At 36.0% G+C, this 24,634-nt stretch overlaps 1 protein-coding gene across 1 annotated transcript; it reads left to right on the forward strand.

Moving 5' to 3' along the window:
- Positions 1–107: 107 nt before the first annotated feature.
- On the forward strand, positions 108–2,625 carry LOC139876325 (uncharacterized protein At3g17950-like). Its single transcript, XM_071863635.1, has 3 exons — positions 108–227; positions 324–467; positions 2,083–2,625. The coding sequence occupies exons 1-3, from the start codon at positions 216–218 to the stop codon at positions 2,536–2,538; spliced, it is 612 nt and encodes a 203-aa protein (XP_071719736.1). The 5' UTR covers positions 108–215; the 3' UTR covers positions 2,539–2,625.
- Positions 2,626–24,634: the final 22,009 nt, after the last annotated feature.

Genomic DNA, 24,634 nt, shown 5'->3' on the forward strand with positions numbered 1-24,634 from the left:
TTTGACCCCATCATGCTTCTTTCTCTTTACTCTTTGAACTTCTAATACCCATTTGTTCTTTGATTATACATAGTACATTATCATCTCTTAGTTCTTTAATAAAAAGAACACCTCTAACTGATATCATATGACACTTTTCTCTTTGATTGAAGTAACCTTATTCATAGCCCATATTCATTAAAAATCAAATAACCTATACTATTTGTAGTTTCCACATGGCACAACAGGTATATATGAATCCCATACTGGTGCATTTTAATTAAGGTTTTTTTGTTTGTGTTTATGTTCTTTAAAATAGATCAGTTGAATATTTGTGTATGCAGGAAGAAGGTGGATGGCCTTTAGGACTGCAACCATTGAATGAAAGAGCAAGAAACCATAACTTCTCCGGATCAATCTCATGCAACACTTTGCTCACTGGATCTCCTTCTTTAACCTCAGATTCTTCTTCAGATTTAGATACACAGGTTTGTTAATTTCTTTCATTTACTTGTATGAAATCATGGCGCACTACCACACATTTTTCTTGGTTGGCCCAACTAGAAAGCAAATGTATAAAATAAAATATTTTTGGACGTAGATTTAGCTAGTGTATGCTCTTATATGTTTATATAGTTTCGACCATATAGAACATGCTTATAATTAACAAGTTTTTCCGCTTAATTAGCCACACCATAGCGAGCTTTATGGCCATCATTTTTGCATATCATTGTTAGGTTTTCATTAATATCTTATAAAATGGAACAATTAATTATAAAGCGAATTATTCTTTAATCAATTATTATAAATACACGGAACACTATTTTTTCACATATATGTGATGTGCAAACCACACATACGTACACATTTTTAGAAAGACAACTCATAACCTCAATTTTTCATATTTCTAACTCTGAAACTAATTTACTATATTAACTATTAAACCAAAAAATAGTGAACAGCAACTAGGGCATTTTCATCCTTTCAGGGGTTTTTTTTTTAACTTTTTCCTTCCTTTTCTCAAACAAAGCCCCCAACTTTGTTCAAAAAATAAAAACGACCCTCAAACAGAGGGTAAAATGTCAAATAACTATTTTCATAAAAAATCTTAACTAAACTTCACCCAAATATTCAACGGGTCAAATCTTTCGCTCGCAATGAGTTAAATTTTTCCGACAACATCGTTAAACTCGAAATAATTTTAGGAACACAATGTCACTAATTATAGGCAAAACGGACGCTTTTTAAAAAATGATATATTTGAGTTACTTTTCATACACGTTGATTTTGCGTTAAATTTTTAAAAGTCGACAATTCCATAGCGAAACGCGGAGATGTAAAATAACATTTAAATCTTTGACGGGTTATACCTTTTAGTTCGACTCGAGTTGCGCTTCAACGACATGATCGTTAGCCACGAAATAATTTTACAAAATAAACACAATAAAATACATTGAAAATCGAACCTCCGGCGCGAAGCGAGCGTTCGATAACTAGTATAAACCAATTAGAATTACAAGAATTAAAAGAAAGTATTTGACAATCTTGTTAGTCACAATAGCTCTTTTAGCCTTTAGTACTGTATGTTGGTTAACAACTTGCATTGCATAAGGTACTATTAATCAATGCTTTGAATACAGTATCTAGAGATGACCATTTTATTTGGAGTTTCTAGTTGTGTCTTATTATATTCTCCCAAGCTTCTTTTGGTATGAGACATAAATAAAGACACAAAAAAGATGACACCAAATTTATGCCATTGGGAGCAGATGATCAAACACCTTTTTACCTTGAAACAAGTGAATGTATTTTCGACTTTTAAATGACATATTCACCCTCACCCTTTAAATTGATCTCATGTCATGAATATTTATCTCTATATTATCAAACTTGCTTTGTAAGATGAAACATTTTAAATAATACTCGTATTTAGCAGTGTGTATGGATGAAAATTAGTAGTGTAGGTCACCTTGAAAAATAAAGGCTAGGTAAGCACTTTAAATCGTGTGTTGTCAATTGCAAACTTAATTACCTTACACAGTGATAGTATACTATCAATATATATGTACTTACAATACTGTTTGATGATGCATGATTATGAAGTCCACAGGGTCTTTCTTTCATGACAAGAGCATCACACTAGGGAACCTTTTGGGTGTTACAAGCATTTCAAGAAGATCTTTAGTAGGTAGAAGAAGAGTCATCTCAGAAACAATAACTTTGGGAGACATCAATAATAGATCAAACTCTAGATCGAAAACTTGGTGTTTCAAATTTTGTTTGTGCCCGAGAGATAATGTTGAGATCGACATAGCTAGAAACAATATTGTTCCCCTTGGACGTTTTCTTGAAGTGGAAAGAAGAGCCGTTCATGAGCACGTGAGGCGAGGTCAGCATGGACCCATGATTTATGGACCTGATGACCTCGCTCTTGCTCAACCGTTATCTAATTCGTTGTTTGTTGATGGACAAATTGCTCCGCCCACCCATTCAAATCCCATCGATTCGGAATCTAACGGAAGGAAAGAGGGTAGAAGAATAAGAACTCCTTGTTTTTGAAACATAACTAATATCATTTCTTTTTTTTGTTACTTCAAATATTAAGATTGCATTTGAACTTCTCATACTTGTTACCATTAATTAATAACGGTGTTTGATGTGTGGATGATGAATTAGATGTTTGACACAATCGTTTAAGTGTTTAATTTTTACAGTTAGCCTTTGACACTTTAGAACATTCATAAAATGTCTATAAACATCACTTTTAATTTTGACAACATTATTTTTGAATAAGTTATTGAGGAATCTTCTAATCAACCTAGATAAATGTGATTGATATGTTTCTTTATATCTTTATCTCTTTTATCCTTAATTATAAAATTTTTATGATGACATTTTTTTTTCTAAAGGGACACTTGTCAAAGATTGGACCTTTAGATGAATTTCTATATATCCAATCACAACCATTCAAAATGCATATGACATCATTTAGGTTTTAACGCAGCAGTTATGATCCTTAATTACCCTTATGCCCATAAAATAAAATTAAATCAACGAGACATACCACGATACACTAGATAAACGTGATATACATTTTAACCCGACGCATACAATAATCTGTATTGATAGCGTCATTTAAAAAAAATCAACGGAAGTTTTTTTTTTTTTTTTTTTTTTTAAAGGCAAGTTTAATATAAAAAGCAACGGAAGTTAAGATGCTTAAATAATCAAGTTGCCCATAATCCTTTTTACATTATAAACTGCCCTAAAACTCCCTCGTCTCCAAAACTGCTCTCTGCTCTCTCCTTCACGTTTCAAAATCAACATAGGGTTTTTGGCCACAATCGATTAGAAATCAGGGAGGTTTTCTTCTCCTCTACAATTTCAAAATCAATTTTGGTTACAATCGTAAGAATTTCATGATGAATACAACTTCAGATGTACCGATTATGGTTGACAAACTATATCGTCAGGGTTTGGAGAGTACAACCTCAGAGGCACCGCTGTTTTTGGTTGTAATCGCAAGGATTCCTATGATAAATGACGCCCTCAGAGGCACCGGGAATTCAGGATAATGAAATGTATAATACTTGCAATAAACTGGTTAAATTATTAAGCGCATACTGTTTTGCAACTGCAATTTGCTGATAACATTCATGATTTTCTTTCAGTGATATTGTTTCTTGGGCCGCCACGCTTATCGATGGTTACCGAGTATATGGAGATGGGATCGTTATATTACCTGACCCATTTAAGTGGTCAGAAAAAGAAGCCCATCTGGCGAAGAAGGCTGAAAATGCTTCGCGATATATGCAGGTAGTCAAGATTTTGAACTTATACAGTAGTATGTAAGTAGAATGCTTTTTCAATGGATATGAAACTTTTACATTTCGATAGACTTGCAAGAGTAGCAGACTATAACATTCTTACTTTTTATGTAAAAATTTAGTCCTTCAAATATTATTTCAAAAATTTTCATATCCATCATAGTCTAGAATTTTGATATAATTATTTAAGATTTTATATGCATCAAAGTATATTTTTGGTAAATCAATATCCTGTTTGACCCATCCAATTTTTTTAAGCTATTTTATTTTATTACACCCTTTTGATACGTTAGAGATAAACATAACACGAATCCTTCCCATGCATAAGTAAATGGGTCGAATTGCAGTCTATGTAATTTATAGTAATATAAGTTGATGAATCAAAAGCTTTCAGCTTTCTGTTGTATTTTCTCTCGTACACACTTTTTGTTTGCGGGGTATGCAAGGAATTTTAGTTTCATATAAATGCCAACTTATGACTTGACTTAATCTTATCCTTTTCCCTTTTGCATTTTATAAATTAAAAGAGGGTTGATGTGCATTCACCGAATGAAGATAGCACACCGTGATATAAAAAGTGCAAATTGCCATGTGAATAAGCATTGGACTGTTAAGATATGCGATTTTAGGCCGTTAAGAATGATGACAGAATCGCCCATGAAAGATACATCATCAGCTGGTACCCCTGAAAGGATGGCTCCAGAACTTATCCAAAATGAACCTTTTACCGAGAAATGTGATATTTTCAGTCTTGGAGTTATCATGTGGGAATTGTGCACGTTGAATGGTCCATGGGAAGGTTTACCTCCTGAGCAGGTTAGTTTCATCAACTGCTTACATTTTTTTTTACTTAAATTGTTTAACAAAGTTTATAAAGTTCAAATATGTGTTGGTTGGTAAGCTTAGGTTTGGTATCCTGTAAACAGGACCGTGTTGAACCGAAACAGTTATTGTGCGAATAATAAGTGTCAAAAAGATAATATTATTTCAATAATGATGTAGTTATCTTAAATAAAATGATGATTTATGAGCTTTTATGTATGACTTACACTTTCAGTTAACTTTTATGTTCGACATCCAATTATCGTGGTTAGTTAAAAAATGGTTTTGCTTTTAGTTAATGCTTATGTCAATTTAATCTTCTTTCTGCAGTAAAATGGGTGATTCAGTACCTTTTGAGGAAGCTTTAGACTAAATGTTTTCAAACTTTCATTATCGGTGGTTCAAGACTTCCTTCTTCAGAAAAAGCTTATATTAAGAACCAGAGGTACCAACCAAGTACGAAGTCATCAAGCCGATAACATTTTTTAAAATTTACACTGACCCATTTTTGTGTTCTTTATGCAGTATAATATTAATAGCAATAGTATCTTTTATAGGTGTCAATTAAATGCATAGTCTCAGTAACATATGAGTGTATAATGCAGATGATTTACATAAACAGGCCTTACATATGGAGGGAGTAGAAATGCTTGATTTTGGGTAATTATGGATAGAGTTATAACATAATCATAGGGTATGCGGTTTGATGTTTATCACATGTCTTATGAAACAAGTCATAGAAAAGACTCGACATTAGTTTCCTATTAGTTCAACCAATATCTAAAACCAAGTTTGGTAGTGCATTTTCTTGCAATCTGATTTATATAGCCAGAAACGAAATACAAATCGCAACGCTATAAAATACGTCTTGAGATTGTGTTTTTCCTTTCTAGTGGGTCTAAAGTTAATTGTGTATCATGTAATTTGTGATGCCCCGTACAAAACCATCGTGTACGAATCATCAATAACATGATCATTACAAGGTCAAACACTATATGCTATTTCAAAACAAGTTTGCATTCAAGATAAAAGGTGACGTCATAACTAATGTCAAATGTTTTACATCAAAAGTATGCTTCAATGAACAGAAGCAAATGTAATAGTGTGTGACCCTTAGGTCGTTACAAATCATTGTTCAAAAGTATTAAAGTTATGAATGCAAGATAAACAGTTCATGCGGTGATAACTCTAGAGCAGCGGGTGTCTACGGCAAGACTAGTACACAGCGGAAGCAACCTTAAGCACCTGAGAAAAACATGTTTAAAAACGTCAACACAAAGGTTGGTGAGCTATAGTTTAAGTATAACAGTATGTAAGGTAGGCCACGAGATTTCAGTGCTACAAAGAGCGTTTCAAAACAGTATGATAAAGTATATGTTAACCGTGGGCACTTGGTAACTAACTTAACGTTTATACCCCCTGAAAGTACACTTGGCAAGTGCGTATGTATACGAAGTATTAAACACCCGTTAAATGCTAGCGCTACTAGCCCGAGTGGGGATGTCAAACCCTATGGATCCATATCTAAGATTCGCGTTCACCGGTTCAAAAACCAATGACTAAACGTTACCGAGCTAAAGGGAATGTTTATGCCGTTGTATAACCCACACATATATAAGTTTAAGTACTCGTGCCTAGTATGTAAAATGTAAAACGTGCATGTATTCTCAGTTCCCAAAATAGTTAATGTAAAAAGGGATGCTATAACTCACAGTGGTAAAGTAGTGGTAAAGTAGTGGTAAAGTCGAGTCGGGAAATAAGCAAGTACGTAGGTCCGGAAAGTCCTCAACCTAAGCCAAATAGTACTAAGTCAGTAAATCGTCCCAATAGGTTTAAATGTATGTAAATTAGGTCTTAAAGGTCATCATCATTCATCATCAAACAAAAAGGTGTAAAGTAAGTTTCGTTCATGAAAGAAGATTAAAACAAAGGCTGACTTCGGTCAGTCACCACGGCCTCTAAACCTACTGAAATAAGGTGAGACCAGTGGCCATGGCTCCGCATACGAGTTCTTTAGTTGTGGTAAAAATCCCAGAAGCAAAATCGTCTTCGTTTGACCGTGGAGACGGTCTAAGTGCGAGTAGGTCAGAATTTTCAGCACAACGTTAAAAGACATAGTGACGATCGGAGGGCCATAAATCCTAAACCGTAACTCGGATTAAGATGAGTCCTAAATGAAAAGTTATCTACTCGAATAGAGCTATCTGAAAATCATCTTTACAGTAGCCCAGGTTGTACGGGTCAGACACAGAAACAGTAAAACAGTAGGTTGCGGTGGTTCTTGGTACTCGATGCTTATCACGGTTCTCATCCTTGATGCATATAACTTCAAGTGTACAACTCGTTGATGGGTTTACATCATCTTAACCAAGGTTTCACCATCATAACACAAGTGTAAGTCTAAGATAAGTAGCACAACTCAATTAAGCGTTGCAAGTGTCTTGATGAACCAAAGTTACATCAAAGTCTTAGATTTAACACATACATGAAATATAAAAGTAATATTGAACTACAAACTTGAAAGTAAACTAACTAATCAAGATCTTAAGATATAGAACATAGTTCTTAGTTAGATCTTGAAGATCCAAGACCCAAAGGTCTAGATCTAAAGTTATTAAGTTAAATCCTAAGTAATAATACTTGAATCTTTACTTTAGTGAAACCATAAGTTACAAAACTTAGATTATCAACTAGTAAAGTGTATGTAAGCTCATAAGCTCTTGATTATGACAAAATTAGAAGACCATAAGCTATATAAACTTAGATCTTTCATAAGTATTTGAAGTTATAACTAAAGAGTTACACTTCCATGTTCTTGAACTTTCACGTTAACTTTAAGTTTCAAGAAAGTATGAGATCAAGACTAACTTGTAATACTTGACCATTTAAACCAACAAATATGAAATTAAAGTGCATAATATAAAGAAATAAACTAAGTAAGCAAGTAATAAGTTCATAGGTTTCATACTTTTAAAGATTCAAGCCTAAGTCTTGATCTTTAAGGAAGTAGACTTTAAGTTTACTTCATGCACACAAGTATGCTTTAACTCATGAACTTTCTTTAAAACTTTAAGTGTAGAACATAAACTAGAAAGTTTATGTTCTTGTATGTCTTGTAAGAACAAGATGATATGAAGAATCAAACTAAAGAGTTTGATTCTTAGTAGCTAGTAAGTAACAACAATAAGTAAGTAAACAACAAAATGTAATTAAACAAGAACAAAGAACAAGTGATGATGATGATTATGTGTATATGTATTTCGATTTTAATGAAGAAAAGGAAGAGAAGATAAAGCTTGCTACTTACAAACTTGAGAGAGAAATGAGAGAAAAGTAAGTTGCAAGTTTGAAGTGTGTGCGAGAATGAGAGAATGCAAGTGAATATGTTAACAAAATTTGAAACAAAAAAAAACACTCTTCAAGGCCATAAAGGCCGACAGCTTTTTGCAAGGGGAGAGGGAAGAAAAATGTTCACAAGGTTCTTGTATGTTAAAGTCTTAAAAGATGGATATTAGGGGTGATTGCATGAGAAAGAACAAGTAACTAGATTCTTATGTAATAAACTAACTAGTTAGACTTTAAATGGACTACTTACCTGTGAGTTGGGCTAAAGAGTCCATAAAAGATGTAGGGTGGGCTTTTAAGTCCAATAACACTAATAAAAGCCCAAGTTCCATTAATCAACAAATTAATCCAATTAAAGCCCAAGTAATTAACTAGTAACCTTAGTTAATTAAAATGATCAATAAAACTTAATCATGAATGTAAATAATATTCAAAAATATTATTCGGGTAATGTACGTATGTCACAAAGACGTTTCGGGCATTTAAAGTCAAGTATGATCAACCATGGTAACAAGTAAATGTAATAACATACATTCGTTAAATCACAAGTATTAATAATAACAATTATTAATAAATAAACGTTGGAAAATCCAGGGTCGTTACATTACCCACCTGTTAAAGAAAATTTCGTCCCGAAATTTAAGCTGAGGTAGATGGAGGAGTCGGGAAAAGGTGAGGATACTTCTGCATCATTTGATCCTCTCACTCCAGGTAAACTCAGGTCCTCGTTTGGCATTCCATCGTACTCGGACGATCGGAATCTTATTGCGTTTCAAAATTTTGATCTCACGATCCATAATTTCAACAGGCTCTTCCACAAAGTGGAGTTTGTCATCAATCGTAAGTTCCTCAAGTGGTATGATGAGTTCAGGTGCAGCAAGACACTTCTTCAAGTTTGACACGTGGATGGTAGGATGAACTGAGCTCAATTGTGCTGGTAGATTCAAACAGTAAGCAACGGGTCCAACACGTTCCAAGATTTCAAAAGGACCAATGTATCGTGGGTTCAACTTTCCACGTTTTCTAAAACGAATCACACCTTTCCAAGGTGCAACCTTCAACATTACACGATCACCAATGTTGAATTCAAAGTCTTTACGTTTACGGTCAGCATAACTCTTTTGACGATCACGGGCAGTCTTAAGTCTAGCTTGAATTTGAGCAATCTTCTCCGTTGTTTCGTGGACTACCTCGGGTCCGGTGATTTGCTTTTCGCCTACTTCGGCCCAACAAATAGGATATCGGCACTTGCGGCCATACAATGCTTCAAAAGGTGCGGCATTAATGCTCGAGTGATAACTGTTGTTGTAAGAAAATTCAGCGAGTGGCAAATGCCTTTCCCAGGCCTTTCCGAAATCAATGACACATGCACGCAACATGTCTTCCAAGGTCTGAATCATTCGTTCTCTTTGCCCGTCAGTCTGTGGGTGATAAGCAGTACTCATGTCGAGACGGGTCCCCATGGCTTCTTGTAAAGAATGCCAGAATCTAGAAGCAAAACGGGGATCGCGATCTGAGATGATCGATAAAGGTACACCATGCCGATATACAACCTCCTTGATGTATAATTGAGCAAGTCTCTTCATCGTATCCGTTTCCTTCATAGCCAAGAAGTGTGCAGATTTGGTAAGACAGTCAACAATAACCCAGATGGTATTGTATCCGCCCACCGTCTTTGGTAGCTTGGTGATGAAATCCATTGTTATCCTTTCCCACTTCCATTGAGGGATTTCCGGTTGCTGAAGTAATCCAGAGGGCCTCTGATGCTCGGCCTTAACCTTCGAGCAAGTCAAACACTTACCAACATAAGTCGCAACGTCCTTCTTAAGATTCGGCCACCAGTACTGTTCCTAAAGATCGTGGTACATTTTGCCCGCTCCGGGATGAATCGAATATCTCGACTTGTGTGCTTCATCAAGTATAAGGTTCCGTAGATCTCCATAACGTGGTACCCAAATTCTTCCGGCATAACATCGGAGTCCAGACTCCCTAACCTTGAATCGAGAGACAAGAATGTTCAAATATTCATGAGATATATTCTCCTCCTTGAGAGCCTCATCTTGGGCTACTCTGATCTGACTGTTGAGATTCGAATGGATGGTGATGTTCAGAGCCCTAACACGAAGAGGTGCGATCCTCTCCTTTCGGCTTAAGGCGTCAGCTACAACATTGGCCTTGCCAGGGTGATAACGAAGTTCACAATCATAGTCGTTTAGCGTCTCGATCCATCGATGCTGTCTCATATTCAGTTGCTTCTGATCGAATATGTGCTGGAGACTCTTGTGATCGGTGAAAATATTGTTCTTAGTTCCATACAAATAGTGTCTCCACAATTTGAGCGCAAAGACAACGGCTCCAAGTTCGAGATCGTGAGTAGTGTAGTTCCGCTCGTGAATTTTCAATTGTCGGGAGGCATAGGCAATAACCTTTGATCGTTGCATCCGTACACAACCAAAACCACTTTTCGATGCATCGCAATAAACAACAAAATCGTCACTGCCTTCAGGAAGTGATAAGATAGGTGCAGTGGTTAACTTCTTCTTCAAAGTTTGGAATGCTGATTCGTGTGCGGGTTCCCAAATGAACTTCTTCCCCTTGTGAGTCAGCGCGGTCAAAGGACGCGCAATCAGAGAGAAACCTTCAATAAACCTTCGGTAGTAACCGGCGAGACCTAGTAATTGGCGAATATGAGTCGGAGTAGTGGGGGTCTCCCACTTACTGATAGGTTCAATCTTGGCGGGGTCAACTTTGATACCCTGGTCGCTCACAACATGACCCAGAAAGTGGACTTCCTTCAACCAAAATTCACACTTGGGGAATTTGGCGTAAAGTTGCTCTTGCCTCAAGAGTTCAAGTACTAGTCGGAGGTGTTGCTCATGCTCTTCTTTGCTCTTAGAGTAGATGAGGATATCATCTATGAAGACGATAACGAACTTATCCAAGTACGGCTTGCAGACACGATTCATGAGGTCCATGAACACGGCAGGTGCATTGGTTAAACCGAATGGCATCACGAGGAATTCATAATGACCATAACGAGTTCTGAATGCAGTCTTCATTACATCACTTTCCTTCACCCTCAACTGGTGATAACCGGATCACAAATCGATCTTAGAGTAAACGCTCGATCCTTGTAGTTGATCAAAAAGGTCGTCAATTCTGGGAAGAGGATACCGATTCTTGATTGTTAATTTGTTGAGTTCACGGTAGTCAATACACATACGGAAGGATCCATCCTTCTTCTTCACAAATAAAATAGGTGCACCCCAAGGCGAGAAACTTGGTTGGATAAATCCTCGATCTAACAGCTCTTGTAGTTGACTCTGTAATTCTTGCATCTCGGAAGGTGCGAGTCTATAAGGTGCGCGAGCTACAGGTGCAGCTCCTGGCACTAAGTCGATCTGAAACTCTACTGCTCTTGGCGGCAATAATCCAGGCAATTCTTCAGGAAAGACATCGGAGAATTCGTTCACAATTCGAACGTCGTTCACATTCTTCACCTCGGTTTCTACCTGATGATGTAGCGTGAGGGTACGAAATAGTATTATTTTTAATACAAAATACTACAAAATATGACACAAGTTTTATTAATTTACGGATGGGATATACCTAAACCTTGCTACAACACTATAGGCAGTGTACCTAATCGTAGAGTAGTGTAGTTTTTAGTAAGTCCGGTTCGTTCCACAGGGAGCTGGTGATACTTACTATATTTTTAACTATATTTATACAAAATATATATAATTATATAAGTAGTAATATTATTATAAAAGGGGGGTTTTACCGTTTAATGACCGGTTTGTCGATTCTATATTTTAAGCGTAAAGATAAATGACGATAATTAAAGTGCGTAAAATAATGACAATAAATAAAATGACAGTAAATAAAATTGCGAGTAATAAAATGACAGTAAATAAAGATACGATGAGAAATATAATAAAAGAATTATGCTTATTTAAACTTCCGTAATCATGATGTTTGACGTGTTGATTTTAATTTATTACCATGGGTTAATTGTCCTTTGTCCTGGTTTATTTGATACGTCTATCTGGTTTTTGTCCATAATAGTCCATCGGTCATAAAAATAAAGTGCGAGTATCCTCGTCAAATTACCCTTATACCCGAAGTCAAATATTCCAACTGATTAAGGATTTAAACTGTGACGCAGTTATCACTTCTGTCAACAATTACACCAGTTATCACTGTATGTAATCCACCCCTGTTTTAATTAGTTTATGAATATTAATTCATCCACTTGATCAGAATGAATAATCAATTACCCAACCCAATTGATTAATTAAATGATTATAACAGATTCCATATGAACATCACTAAATAGGACAACCATAATCATTATTAATTATTAGGTTAATTAATTTGAAGATAGGTTCGACAGACTCCAATGAGTTGTCACTCAATTAGACAATACCCCCCATCTATTAATAGTCAATAGTTCAATTTCCACAAGTGTCGGTCTTTTGCCCAAACCTTAATTATGGTCCAAAGTTCAATAACCCCTTCTTAATATTTTAGCCCAACATCACGATTACTTCGGCTCAAATAAGCATAATAATAACTTAGTTACGATACATTAATGTAAAAAGGTTGAACATAACTTACAATGATTAAAAATAGCGTAGCGTTACACGGACAGAATTTCGACTTACACACTCAAACGATCTCTATCATAAATCTTATTATTATCATAATTTAAAATTAAAATTAAGATTATTGTTATATCTTATTAAGTTAACATTATGACAGAGATATAGAATATAGATATTGATAATTGATATTGATAAATAAGAAAAAGATAGAAAAAGGTGTGTTTTTACATTACGATTACAAAGACTTTTATAGGCGAATTTAGAAATTGAATTTTCACTTATGACCCCTGAACTATGCTCAATTAATAACTTTTTATTATTTAATATTATTCTTATTATGAATTATTTAAATATTATATTTTATTCTTGTGCATAGTTGACTCGTAATTTTTACACCGTTGCGTCGAGCGTTGAGAGTTGACTCTGGTCCCGGTTCCGGATTTTCGAACGTCCTTGCGTACAATTTTATATTTTGTACTTTGCGTTTTGTAACTTGTACTCTTGTCATTTTTAGACGTTCCTCATCAATAATTTGAACCTTTTTTATTGTATCTTGTACTTTTGAGCTTTTTGGACCTTTGTGTCTTCAATTCGTCGTTTTCGCCTTTTGTCTTCGCATTTATTTAAAATAAACGAATATTACTTGAAAATGGAACAATTGCAACTAAAATCTTGTCTTTCTTGGGGGATTTTGCTATGAAATATATGTTCCTTTTTAACCTTATCAATATCCCCACACTTGAGCGTTGCTTGTCCTCAAGCAATACAGTCTTGAAATAATATAATACATCACACGAATCACTTCTTTATTCTTCACACTTTGTACATCAGTGATTTTGATAGAGCGGTATAAACAATGATAGTAACGATATGGTTAAAGGTGGGTGTGTCATCCACAGTTGCCTTGGGTTTAGGACAACGACACTTGCAATCAAATAGCCGATTTACTTTCGGTTTCCAAAGCAAAGTGCACATTTGAAAGGCGGTTTACAGTCCCACATGACTATAAAAATTTAGATCCTTTAAGGAAATTGGATCTTTATGAAAACATTTGATCTTTTGAAAATTCAAGCTAGATTTTACCCTAGACAAGTTTTCTGATTTGATCCATCATCGGTGTTGCAAAATATATTTGTGGATCAATATTTTGGCTAAAACTTTTAGGTTCGTGTAATCCACTGCTATCCCGGTATCGGAAAGTACACATCCAGTTTACTTGTTCCGTATATTATCTTTCGGTAAACTACCGTCCGGTTGTAAAGGAAAGCGATGAACAAGAAACTGTTAAGGCAATGTCCCGTGACATGCATTTGATTATGGTCTTTTAACGTGTCGGATGCTAGAACTATCCTTGGTAGGAGCGATAGTAAAGATCATCCTATGATTTTTCGGTCTGGCACAAGGTCCTGTCTCCGACCATGCTATGCAACCACCGTTCTTACGGTTGACACCCAATTTGGTTCAGGTGACCTAATGAATTCCAGGTGAATTCCTAGGATTTTACGTTCAATGGTAATGAACGCATTGAAAATGGGTTTTCAGAAAACAAATCGGTTTGTATTTTTGATCAAAATATTTTCTCGTTCATGCTCGAGTTTAGATATCATCGAATTCCATGAGTTTGAATTCTCAATCTTTAAGGTCAATCTCTAGGATTGAGTATTATCAGTCTTAAAAGCTGATTTTTAATCTTTAAGGAGATTATCCTTTTCTGGGGATCTGATTCATTAGTCTTATCAAGCTAATTTGCACGGTGCCTCCCCATTGTACGAGATAAATCCTTCTCATGGTTAGGATAAATCTGACCACTTGGCGACCCTGTTTGATGCTGAGGTCCGTGGATTTCCTGCTGATTTTAGAGATAACTTTTCTAGATTTTTCGTCAACCTACAGCTGGTCTGGACGACAACTTCATGACCTAAATCAAGAAGCGCGTGTCTTTTTCGGAAGACTTTACTTCCTTCAAATAATGGAATTGATTCATCGTGTAGATCCATCTTTCTTTCAAATATATTACAGTAAACCGGGTAAAACTGATTAGTATCATCCAAAACAAAAGTACCTGCAATAATCTTGTACAAAATATGTGATAAATGTTTTAAAGAACTTGGTAAATTCTTCCCACACTTAGTTTCTTTCTTTGCCTTTTTATTCTCCTTTATTCCATTTTAAATGAATTCAAGCGTTTTGGGTTGTTTCTCAATTTATGTCCTCGAGGTAACAATAATTTCGGTATTAACACCTAGTTTTCATCGTTCATAAATATGTATAAACATTATTTTGACTTCATTTAATTGAAAATTTTTCAAATTTTCACAAAATTTGGCAAATAAACCAAGTATAAACCTGAGAGAATTTATAACCCTTCCCCACACTTAAGATCATGCAATGCCCTCATTTGCATGAAATCAGACTATAATTATAAATTCATGAGGGTGATTAGTGTAGGAAAGTGATTAAAATACCCAGTTTGTAATTACAAAGCTCGTCGAATGATAGATGGCTCGCCTCATCGTTCATTCCTTCATTTATTATATCACATTTGTTGTTTTGCATCTTGTCGTCAAAACTAGTACCTTTTGCTGAACTTTAATGACAGTCTTTGAAAGTGCATTGTTTTACCCTGTTTTGTACATAAGATAAAATACAAACATATATATATATATATATATATATATATATATATATTTTTGAAGTTTGGTTTATAACCCCACTTTTCAAAAATTTATAAAGTATAATATTTTTGGCATACTTTAAATCAATAAAATTAAAAATAATGATAACAAAATTTGTTGCCCCGCCCTCGGGTAAAGTAATTTCGGCTCAACGACCTAGTCTTTAACTCACGACGAATTTTAGAAATCATTTTTTAAACTTAATGAATTAAAGTAAATTTTGTTTTTAAAAACTTAAATTAAAATGCATATTAATTTCATAAAAAAAACCTACAAAACAAAAATTCAGAATGGAGGGAGAAAACTAGTTCTTTAGTGTCTGCTAGCGGAAAAGACCAATCGGGTTCCATTCTCGGAACTACACGAGAACAGAACAACTAACTCTAGATAGCATTTTCTTTTTAGAACATTTGAATCTCCCCACACTTAGGTAGCCGTGGTGTCAAAATTGTGATTAACTTCATCGTTAATTTCTCTTGGTCCATAATCAACTTGCATATCTGTGACTTTTGCTTTAAGCCAGTGACCAGCTTTTTCCGTAATATCCACAAATTCAACTAGCTTCGCCTTTTCTTTAGGCGACAGATTGGATACTAACCGGTTACATAACTTAAAGTTCCCCTTACTTCTAGCATCAATAGCCCGTTTAAAAAGTTTCTTCATTGAACTGTTAATAACGGGGTCATCTAATTTCGTATCAACAACGGGGTCCTTTGTTATTGGGTTATCATTAGGTGTTACTTCATTTTTCCCACACTTAGGCGTTTCATTATTGCTAAGCACTGCCGTTGGAGTTGGTAAAACAACATGGTTATTACCAATCATTTTTATTGGTTCAACGGTTTTGGTTGGTGGAGGTTTAGATTTTCGAATCATAAAGGTGATCGATTTGTCACCACTTTTAAGTGTCATTCTTCCATTTCCTACATCAAATAACGCCCCGGTGGACGCAAAGAATGGTCGACCTAAAATTAGAGGAATGTTTGGGTCCTCTTCTATGTCAATGACAATGAATTCGACTAGAAAGGTTAAATTACCTACTTGAATGGGTAGGTTGTCGGCAATTCCAACTGGGTGCTTAATGGTTTGATCAAAGAGTCGAACACTCATATCCGTTGGACTTAACTTACCTACACCTAATCTCTTATATAAGGAAAGAGGCATAACACTTACACTTGCACCTAAATCTGCTAGTGCATCATACATGACACAATTACTAAGTAGACAAGGAACAATAAATTCACCCGGATCACCTACCCTAGGTGGAGGTTTTGGTGGAACTGTCTTCACCGGGTTTATATTTACGGCTTTTGTTTCTTGCACTTTCTTATTCTTTTTCTTCTTCTTCTTCTTCTTTCCAGAGGTATCACAATCTTTATTACCTATCACTTGCTCATACTCAACTCCTTTTCTTGGAAACGGGATGGGTGGTTTGTATGGTGCCACCATTGGCTTTACATACTCGGGTGGTGGTGGTGTAACTTCTTCATTGTTACTCACATCTAAAACCTTCCCAACTTCTGGAGCTGGTTTTTCAGAATTTCTTGACACCATGTTAACATTCTCATTCCGAGGATTTACTTCATTATTACTCGGTAGCTTTCCTTGTTACCTTTCACTCATCAATCTAACAAGAGTACCTACTTGTTTTTCTAGATTCAAAATGGAAGCTTGTTGAGTTCTAAATGACTGCTCAAACCTCTCATTCGTTTGGGTTTGAGTTTCAATAAATTGTGTTTGAGATTCAACTAGCTTAAATACCACTTCTTCCAGATTTGACTTCTTCTCGTCGGTTTGTTGTGGTGGTTCATACAAGCCAGGTCTTTGTTGATTGAAAGTGTTGTTTTGAGTTGGTTGGTTATTCGGACCTTGTTGGTTATACGAGTTATTGTCGGGTCCTTTTGGATTGTAAAGAATATTTTGATTTCGATTGAAGTTTGGCCTTGACGGTTGATAATTATTCTGATAACTATTTTCCAGCCTTTGGTTCATATAGAAAACATTCTCTCGTTGTTCCAATGTTGGTTCAATGTGACAATCTTTCAATAAGTGTGGTCCACCGCATTGCTCACAATTGATTCGTATTGCGTGAATATCTTTATTCATCTTTTCCATTCGTCTTTCGAAAGCATCTATTTTTGCTGAAACGGAATCAAAGTCATGGCTAGAATCGGCTCTAGCCGCTTTAGATGAGAGATATATATCTTTCTCTTGGTGCCACTCATGAGAGTGGGAGGCTGTGTTATCAATAATTTTGTAAGCTTCAGTTGCGGTTTTCTTCATAATGGAACCACCAGCTGTTATGTCGATGTCTTTTCGTGTAGCAACGTTGACACCTTGGTAGAATATTTGTACTATTTGGTAAGTGTCTAAACCGTGTTGAGGACATCCTCTCAACATCCTTCCGAATCTTGTCCACGCCTCATATAATGTTTCATTTGGCTTTTGCGCGAACGTAACAATTTCTCCTTGAAGTCTCACGGCTTTAGATGCTGGAAAGAATTGTTTAAGAAATTTTTCAACTAAAACATCTCATGTGTCAATCGCCCCTTCAGGTAACGATTCTAACCAATCTTTGGCTTCTCCCTTTAAAGTCCAGGGAAACAACATGAGATAGATCTGCTCATCTTCCACTTCTCGGATTTTGAATAGTGTACAAATTCTTTTAAACGTACGAAGGTGTTCGTTAGGATCTTCATTCGGTGCACCACTGAATTGGCATTGGTTAGTTACCATGTGTAGAATTTGTCCTTTGATTTCATAATCTGGCGCATTAACTTCTGGCTTAATAATGGCGTGACCTTGGCCCGTGCGTGTGGCTCTCATTCGATCTTCCATACTTAGAGGTTCCGTTACTTCCATAATTGAATTTGTTGAATACGAATCACTAGAGGATTCTGATTTAATGGTTTGTGGCTCAGGAGGAATAATTAGTGGTTCAAGATCTTGGAATTGTCCTTGAATATGCTCCGGGTTCTTAATTGTGAAGTCGGGTTCAAAAGATGGATTATCGGAAATTTGAGTTGGAGTTCTTGTTCGACTAGATGATGATTCTAAAGAAAAATCAACGGCGATAATATTGGCTAGATGTCTTGATCGAGTTACAGGTAGTGAATGTATGAAAGGTGGTGAACGTTTTGCTCGGTGCATTCACAGAATATCCTATTAGTTATAAAAATAAGAAAAACTTATATAAGTTGTCCAATCAATAGACTTTTCTGATTTTGCCCACGTTTCGAATAGCCAAAAGATGCAGCAGAGGGGCAGGATTCGTTTGGTCTCAATATAATTGAGTACTGTTTGGCTCCAATAACCCGGTCCACGTACAAATCCAACTATTACTACGAACCAGAAAATTTTGATGTCTATCAATTTAACCACTTAAAATAAATTTTCGTAATTTTAAGAAATTTAGAGAAGAAGTAGAAAAAAATCTAAGTCCTAAAAACTAGAATGGCGAGAAATAAGAAAGAAAAAGATTGCGCGTCGAAAAAGGTCGAAAAATAAAAAGGTCGAAAAATAGGCGTCGAAAAATAAAAATAAGAAAGTAGTGCGAAATACGGCGTCGTAAAATTCTAAAGCACCTAAAACTTAATCTAAGGAATAAGCACTTAAGGGATTTTACGGCAAAGCCTAAAAATTCTAGAAGTAAAAATAACTATGGCAAAACTAAACTTAATACTAAAAGTTGCGACTATAGTCTAAAAATCTAAAGGTAATAAAACTAAAAAAAAAAACAATTTTTTTTTATAGACAAAATCTTAAAAAATATATATTTTTTTTTAATAATTTTTTTTTTTTTTTTACGTTTTATTTTTATTTTTTTTTTTACGTTTTTTTTTTTTTAAAAACGAATTTTTTTTTCTAAAAAAAAAACATTTTTTTTTTTTACAATTTTTTTTTTTTTTAAAAATGATTTTTTTTACAAATTAATACTTTTTTTTTATAATTATTATTTTTTTTTTCAAAACTTTTTTTTAATTCATTTACTATTCATGAATAGTAAATAAAAAGAAATTAATTAATTTACTATTCACATGAAAGCGACATGATAGAAATTATTAATTATAATTTACATAATATACCCCTGAAGTATTTAATAAATACGACTTTTTAAAACTTTTACGATTCAAAATATATTCTAAAATATTATTATATTATTATATTCTATTTCAATATTATTATATTATTATATTCTATTTCAATATTATTATATTATTATATTTTATTTCAATATTATTATAATTAAAAATATAGCGTTTTAGCGCTCCCCGGCAGCGGCGCCAAAAACTTGATGATGTAGCGTGAGGGTACGAAATAGTATTATTTTTAATACAAAATACTACAAAATATGACACAAGTTTTATTAATTTACGGATGGGATATACCTAAACCTTACTACAACACTATAGGCAGTGTACCTAATCGTAGAGTAGTGTAGTTTTTAGTAAGTCCGGTTTGTTCCACAGGGAGCTGGTGATACTTACTATATTTTTAACTATATTTATACAAAATATATATAATTATATAAGTAGTAATATTATTATAAAAGGGGGGTTTTACCGTTTAATGACCGGTTTGTCGATTCTATATTTTAAGCGTAAAGATAAATGACGATAATTAAAGTGCGTAAAATAATGACAATAAATAAAATGACAGTAAATAAAATTGCGAGTAATAAAATGACAGTAAATAAAGATACGATGAGAAATATAATAAAAGAATTATGCTTATTTAAACTTCCGTAATCATGATGTTTGACGTGTTGATTTTAATTTATTACCATGGGTTAATTGTCCTTTGTCCTGGTTTATTTGATACGTCTATCTGGTTTTTGTCCATAATAGTCCATCGGTCATAAAAATAAAGTGCGAGTATCCTCGTCAAATTACCCTTATACCCGAAGTCAAATATTCCAACTGATTAAGGATTTAAACTGTGACGCAGTTATCACTTCTGTCAACAATTACACCAGTTATCACTGTATGTAATCCACCCCTGTTTTAATTAGTTTATGAATATTAATTCATCCACTTGATCAGAATGAATAATCAATTACCCAACCCAATTGATTAATTAAATGATTATAACAGATTCCATATGAACATCACTAAATAGGACAACCATAATCATTATTAATTATTAGGTTAATTAATTTGAAGATAGGTTCGACAGACTCCAATGAGTTGTCACTCAATTAGACAATACCCCCCATCTATTAATAGTCAATAGTTCAATTTCCACAAGTGTCGGTCTTTTGCCCAAACCTTAATTATGGTCCAAAGTTCAATAACCCCTTCTTAATATTTTAGCCCAACATCACGATTACTTCGGCTCAAATAAGCATAATAATAACTTAGTTACGATACATTAATGTAAAAAGGTTGAACATAACTTACAATGATTAAAAATAGCGTAGCGTTACACGGACAGAATTTCGACTTACACACTCAAACGATCTCTATCATAAATCTTATTATTATCATAATTTAAAATTAAAATTAAGATTATTGTTATATCTTATTAAGTTAACAATGATAGAGATATAGAATATAGATATTGATAATTGATATTGATAAATAAGAAAAAGATAGAAAAATGTGTGTTTTTACATTACGATTACAAAGCCTTTTATAGGCGAATTTAGAAATTGAATTTTCACTTATGACCCCTGAACTATGCTCAATTAATAACTTTTTATTATTTAATATTATTCTTATTATGAATTATTTAAATATTATATTTTATTCTTGTGCATAGTTGACTCGTAATTTTTACACCGTTGCGTCGAGCGTTGAGAGTTGACTCTGGTCCCGGTTCCGGATTTTCGAACGTCCTTGCGTACAATTTTATATTTTGTACTTTGCGTTTTGTAACTTGTACTCTTGTCATTTTTAGACGTTCCTCATCAATAATTTGAACCTTTTTTATTGTATCTTGTACTTTTGAGCTTTTTGGACCTTTGTGTCTTCAATTCGTCGTTTTCGCCTTTTGTCTTCGCACTTATTTAAAATAAACGAATATTACTTGAAAATGGAACAATTGCAACTAAAATCTTGTCTTTCTTGGGGGATTTTGCTATGAAATATATGTTCCTTTTTAACCTTATCACTACCATTTTCACATGTGCTAGGACAGCAAGACGTCCCTTCTTCATGATCTTTTGCACCTTCACGCAACTAATGAGGTTCAGCTTCGAGGTACATCTCTCTCCGTAGATGATCAGTGGCTCACCGTCTCCGTGTGGTATACGAAGAGCTTTATCCCCACAAATAATATCGGCCCTTACTTTTGTCAGCCAATCCATACCAACGATCACGTCAAAACTTCCCAGTTTGATAGGTATCAAGTCAATCTTGAAATCCACACTAGCTATGTTGATAATAGCTCCTCGGCTAATATGGTCAACTTTCTCAGGTTTTCCATTGGCGACCTCGACAAGCATACTTTCTTTTAAAGGGACTAATGACCAATTATTCTTATCGCAAAAATATCTACATACATAACTTCTATCTGCACCAGTATCAAATAAGACAGAAGCTAATAGATTGTTGATAGTGAATATACCTGTCACCAAGTCGAGATTTTCTCGGGCATCCCTTGCATTAACGTTGAAAGCTCTACCACGGGGTGGTCCGCCGTCTTTTCTTTTGTTGGGGCACGCATTTCTAAAATGGCCCATTTGTCCGCATTTGTAGCACTTTTTCGGTCCATTAGGGTTCGCCTTCACATTCAGGGTGGTGACCTTGCAGTCTTTACCGATATGCCCAGTCCGTTGGCACTTTTCGCAAACAACATTACAATACCCAGTATGGTGCTTGTAGCACCGCTTGCATTGTGGTAAGGTTCCCTTGTAGTTCGGGTTTGAGTTGGTGTTCGGATTGGGGTTTCCACCATTGTTGTTTCCTCTGAAACCCTCATGTCGTTTCGCCGGGTTCTGATCATAGGTCCTTCCCCTGTTGTTATCCCATTTGCGCTTCTCACTACTACCCGCTTCAGACTTAGCCTTCTCCGGTTCATCGATAATAATTTGATTCATTAAAGTATGCGCCATGCGCATCGCTTCCGGGACATTTGGTGGCTTGGACGAGGTGACGTTTCCCTTAATGCTCTTAGGAAGTCCCCAGAAGTACCTTTCCATACGCTTGAATTCCGGGGTGACCATTGTCGGACACATCAGGGCTAGTTCTAAAAACCTCCGGTTGTAACTATCAAGGTCGTTCCCAACGGCCTTTAACTGCATGAATTCAATCTCCATCCTCTGGATCTCGGTCCTAGGGCAATATTCCTCAATCAGGGCCCCTTTGAATTCCTCCCATGGAGTAGCAAATGCCTCATCAATAACTTTTGCTTGAGCCAACATGTTCCACCATGTTAGTGCGCCATCAGACAGTGTGCATGAAGCAAACTTGGTTTTATTCTCCTCTGAAAAGTTACTGACTCGAAACACCGATTCTAACTTCTCGAACCATCTAGTGAGACCAACCGGCCCCTCTGTTCCGCTAAAGCTATGAGGTTTGCAGCTCTGAAACTCTTTGTACGTACACCCATTACGAATGGGTTGAATAACCGGTGGCGGTGGCGGTGGAGCTTGGGGTTGCATTTCCGCAATGGCTGCGGCTACCCTTTCGGCAATCATCTCCTCGATTTGGGCTGCGGTAGGTGTTGATGTTGATCATCCGTTGGCCATGGTGTTCTAAACAAAAATTTTGACTCAAGTCAAAATCCAGTATTCAAATAGTAGTAATACAGTATATGGTAACCAACATGGAATCAACACATCACATGTTTATTAAGTAATGCAATCCAGGTACAAATACCACAGAATCATATAGTAATGTAAATAGAACATCGTGCAAGAATTAAATAACGCAAGGTTCCATTCATTAATAATAATAAGTTGCATACATCTGTATAAGTTCGTACAATACATAAGTGAAACATAAAACTACAACTAGATTACATAATGAAATCTACTACAAAAGGTCCTACGGTGATGGTGGGTGTAGGATGTCCAATACATAAGACATCTGGTCCTCGAGCTCAGTTACCCGAGCACGGAGGATCTCCACCTCCCTCATCAGTTCCTCGACTGAGGGGGAGGGTGGGGCAGGTGGTGCTGTCAGTACGGTTGGTGCTGGTGGAGCTGGTGGTGCTGACGGTCCGGCTCCAGAAGTAGAGGCTGCGAGGCGGTAAGGCTTACGGATGAAAGGATCAGCAGAATACGGCACAAGCCGCTTACGGGCGGTAACCCTACGACGCCGACCAAATGCGTCAGTGAATGCTCGACCTCCGTTGATCCCCGGAATAATGGTGCCGTCGAAACGGTACCGCTTCTTCGGCGGGGTGGAGGGTGGCTGAACAGGTGCATCATCGGGATCCTCCTCGTCGGAGTCATCGTCACTAGAGTCGTCTGTAGATGAGTCGTCAGATGAAGGATCATCTGAATCGTGTGGAGGTGGCTGCACGGGTGGCTGTACTGGCTCCCCTCGGGCGGCCATTATCTGTCGGTATTTGAAGGGTGGAATAGGCACGAGACGTCCATCAGGAGCGCGTCGGCACCAATGGCGATACTGGTTACGGAATGGACCCTCCCCAAATTCCGCGGGAATCACAACATCACCGGAGCGAGGCTGTGACCCCGAGGGTCCTGGGGTAGATGGAGCTGGAATCTCCGGGGGGTCCTGGGTTCCGTCAGAAGTAGCCACTGGGGCAGGAGTATGGCTACTAGCTCCGGAAGTCGAAGCGCCTGGGTCACTAGAGTGTGTCGCTGACGGGATCGGGGGATCGGCAACAGTGGCAGGTGAAGTGGCTGAAGTATCTGAACTGCCCAAAATGATAGCAGGTGGAATATCCGACATCTGAACAAGGAAAAATAAATTTTTCATGTCAGTAAGTCATAAGGCAAGCACGTATTAGGCCAACAGTCTAAATCATGTATAGCGGTAAATAGCATGGCAATAACAGTAAATCGTACAGAAGTAGCATGCAATCAAAAGCAAGTAATATCATGCAGTAGTGAAATCATGTAGTAGCATACGGCATATAGCAGTAAAAGTAAGCAGCAACATGCAGTAAGTTCAGCGGAAACAAGTAAACTAGCAAGTTGTAGATTAGTCCTATTAGTAAATCCTACTCGGGTCGGTCCAGACTCACTAATGCATCCTAATTCCCTACAACCAATGCTCTGATACCAAATGTGATGCCCCGTACAAAACCATCGTGTACGAATCATCAACAACAGGATCATTACAAGGTCAAACACTATATGCTATTTCAAAACAAGTTTGCATTCAAGATAAAATGTGACGTCATAACTAACGTCAAATGTTTTACATCAAAAGTATGCTTCAATGAACAGAAGCAAATGTAATAGTGT

The sequence above is a fragment of the Rutidosis leptorrhynchoides genome, chromosome 1 (genome assembly GCF_046630445.1).
Source record: "Rutidosis leptorrhynchoides isolate AG116_Rl617_1_P2 chromosome 1, CSIRO_AGI_Rlap_v1, whole genome shotgun sequence".
Lineage (NCBI taxonomy): Eukaryota > Viridiplantae > Streptophyta > Magnoliopsida > Asterales > Asteraceae > Rutidosis > Rutidosis leptorrhynchoides.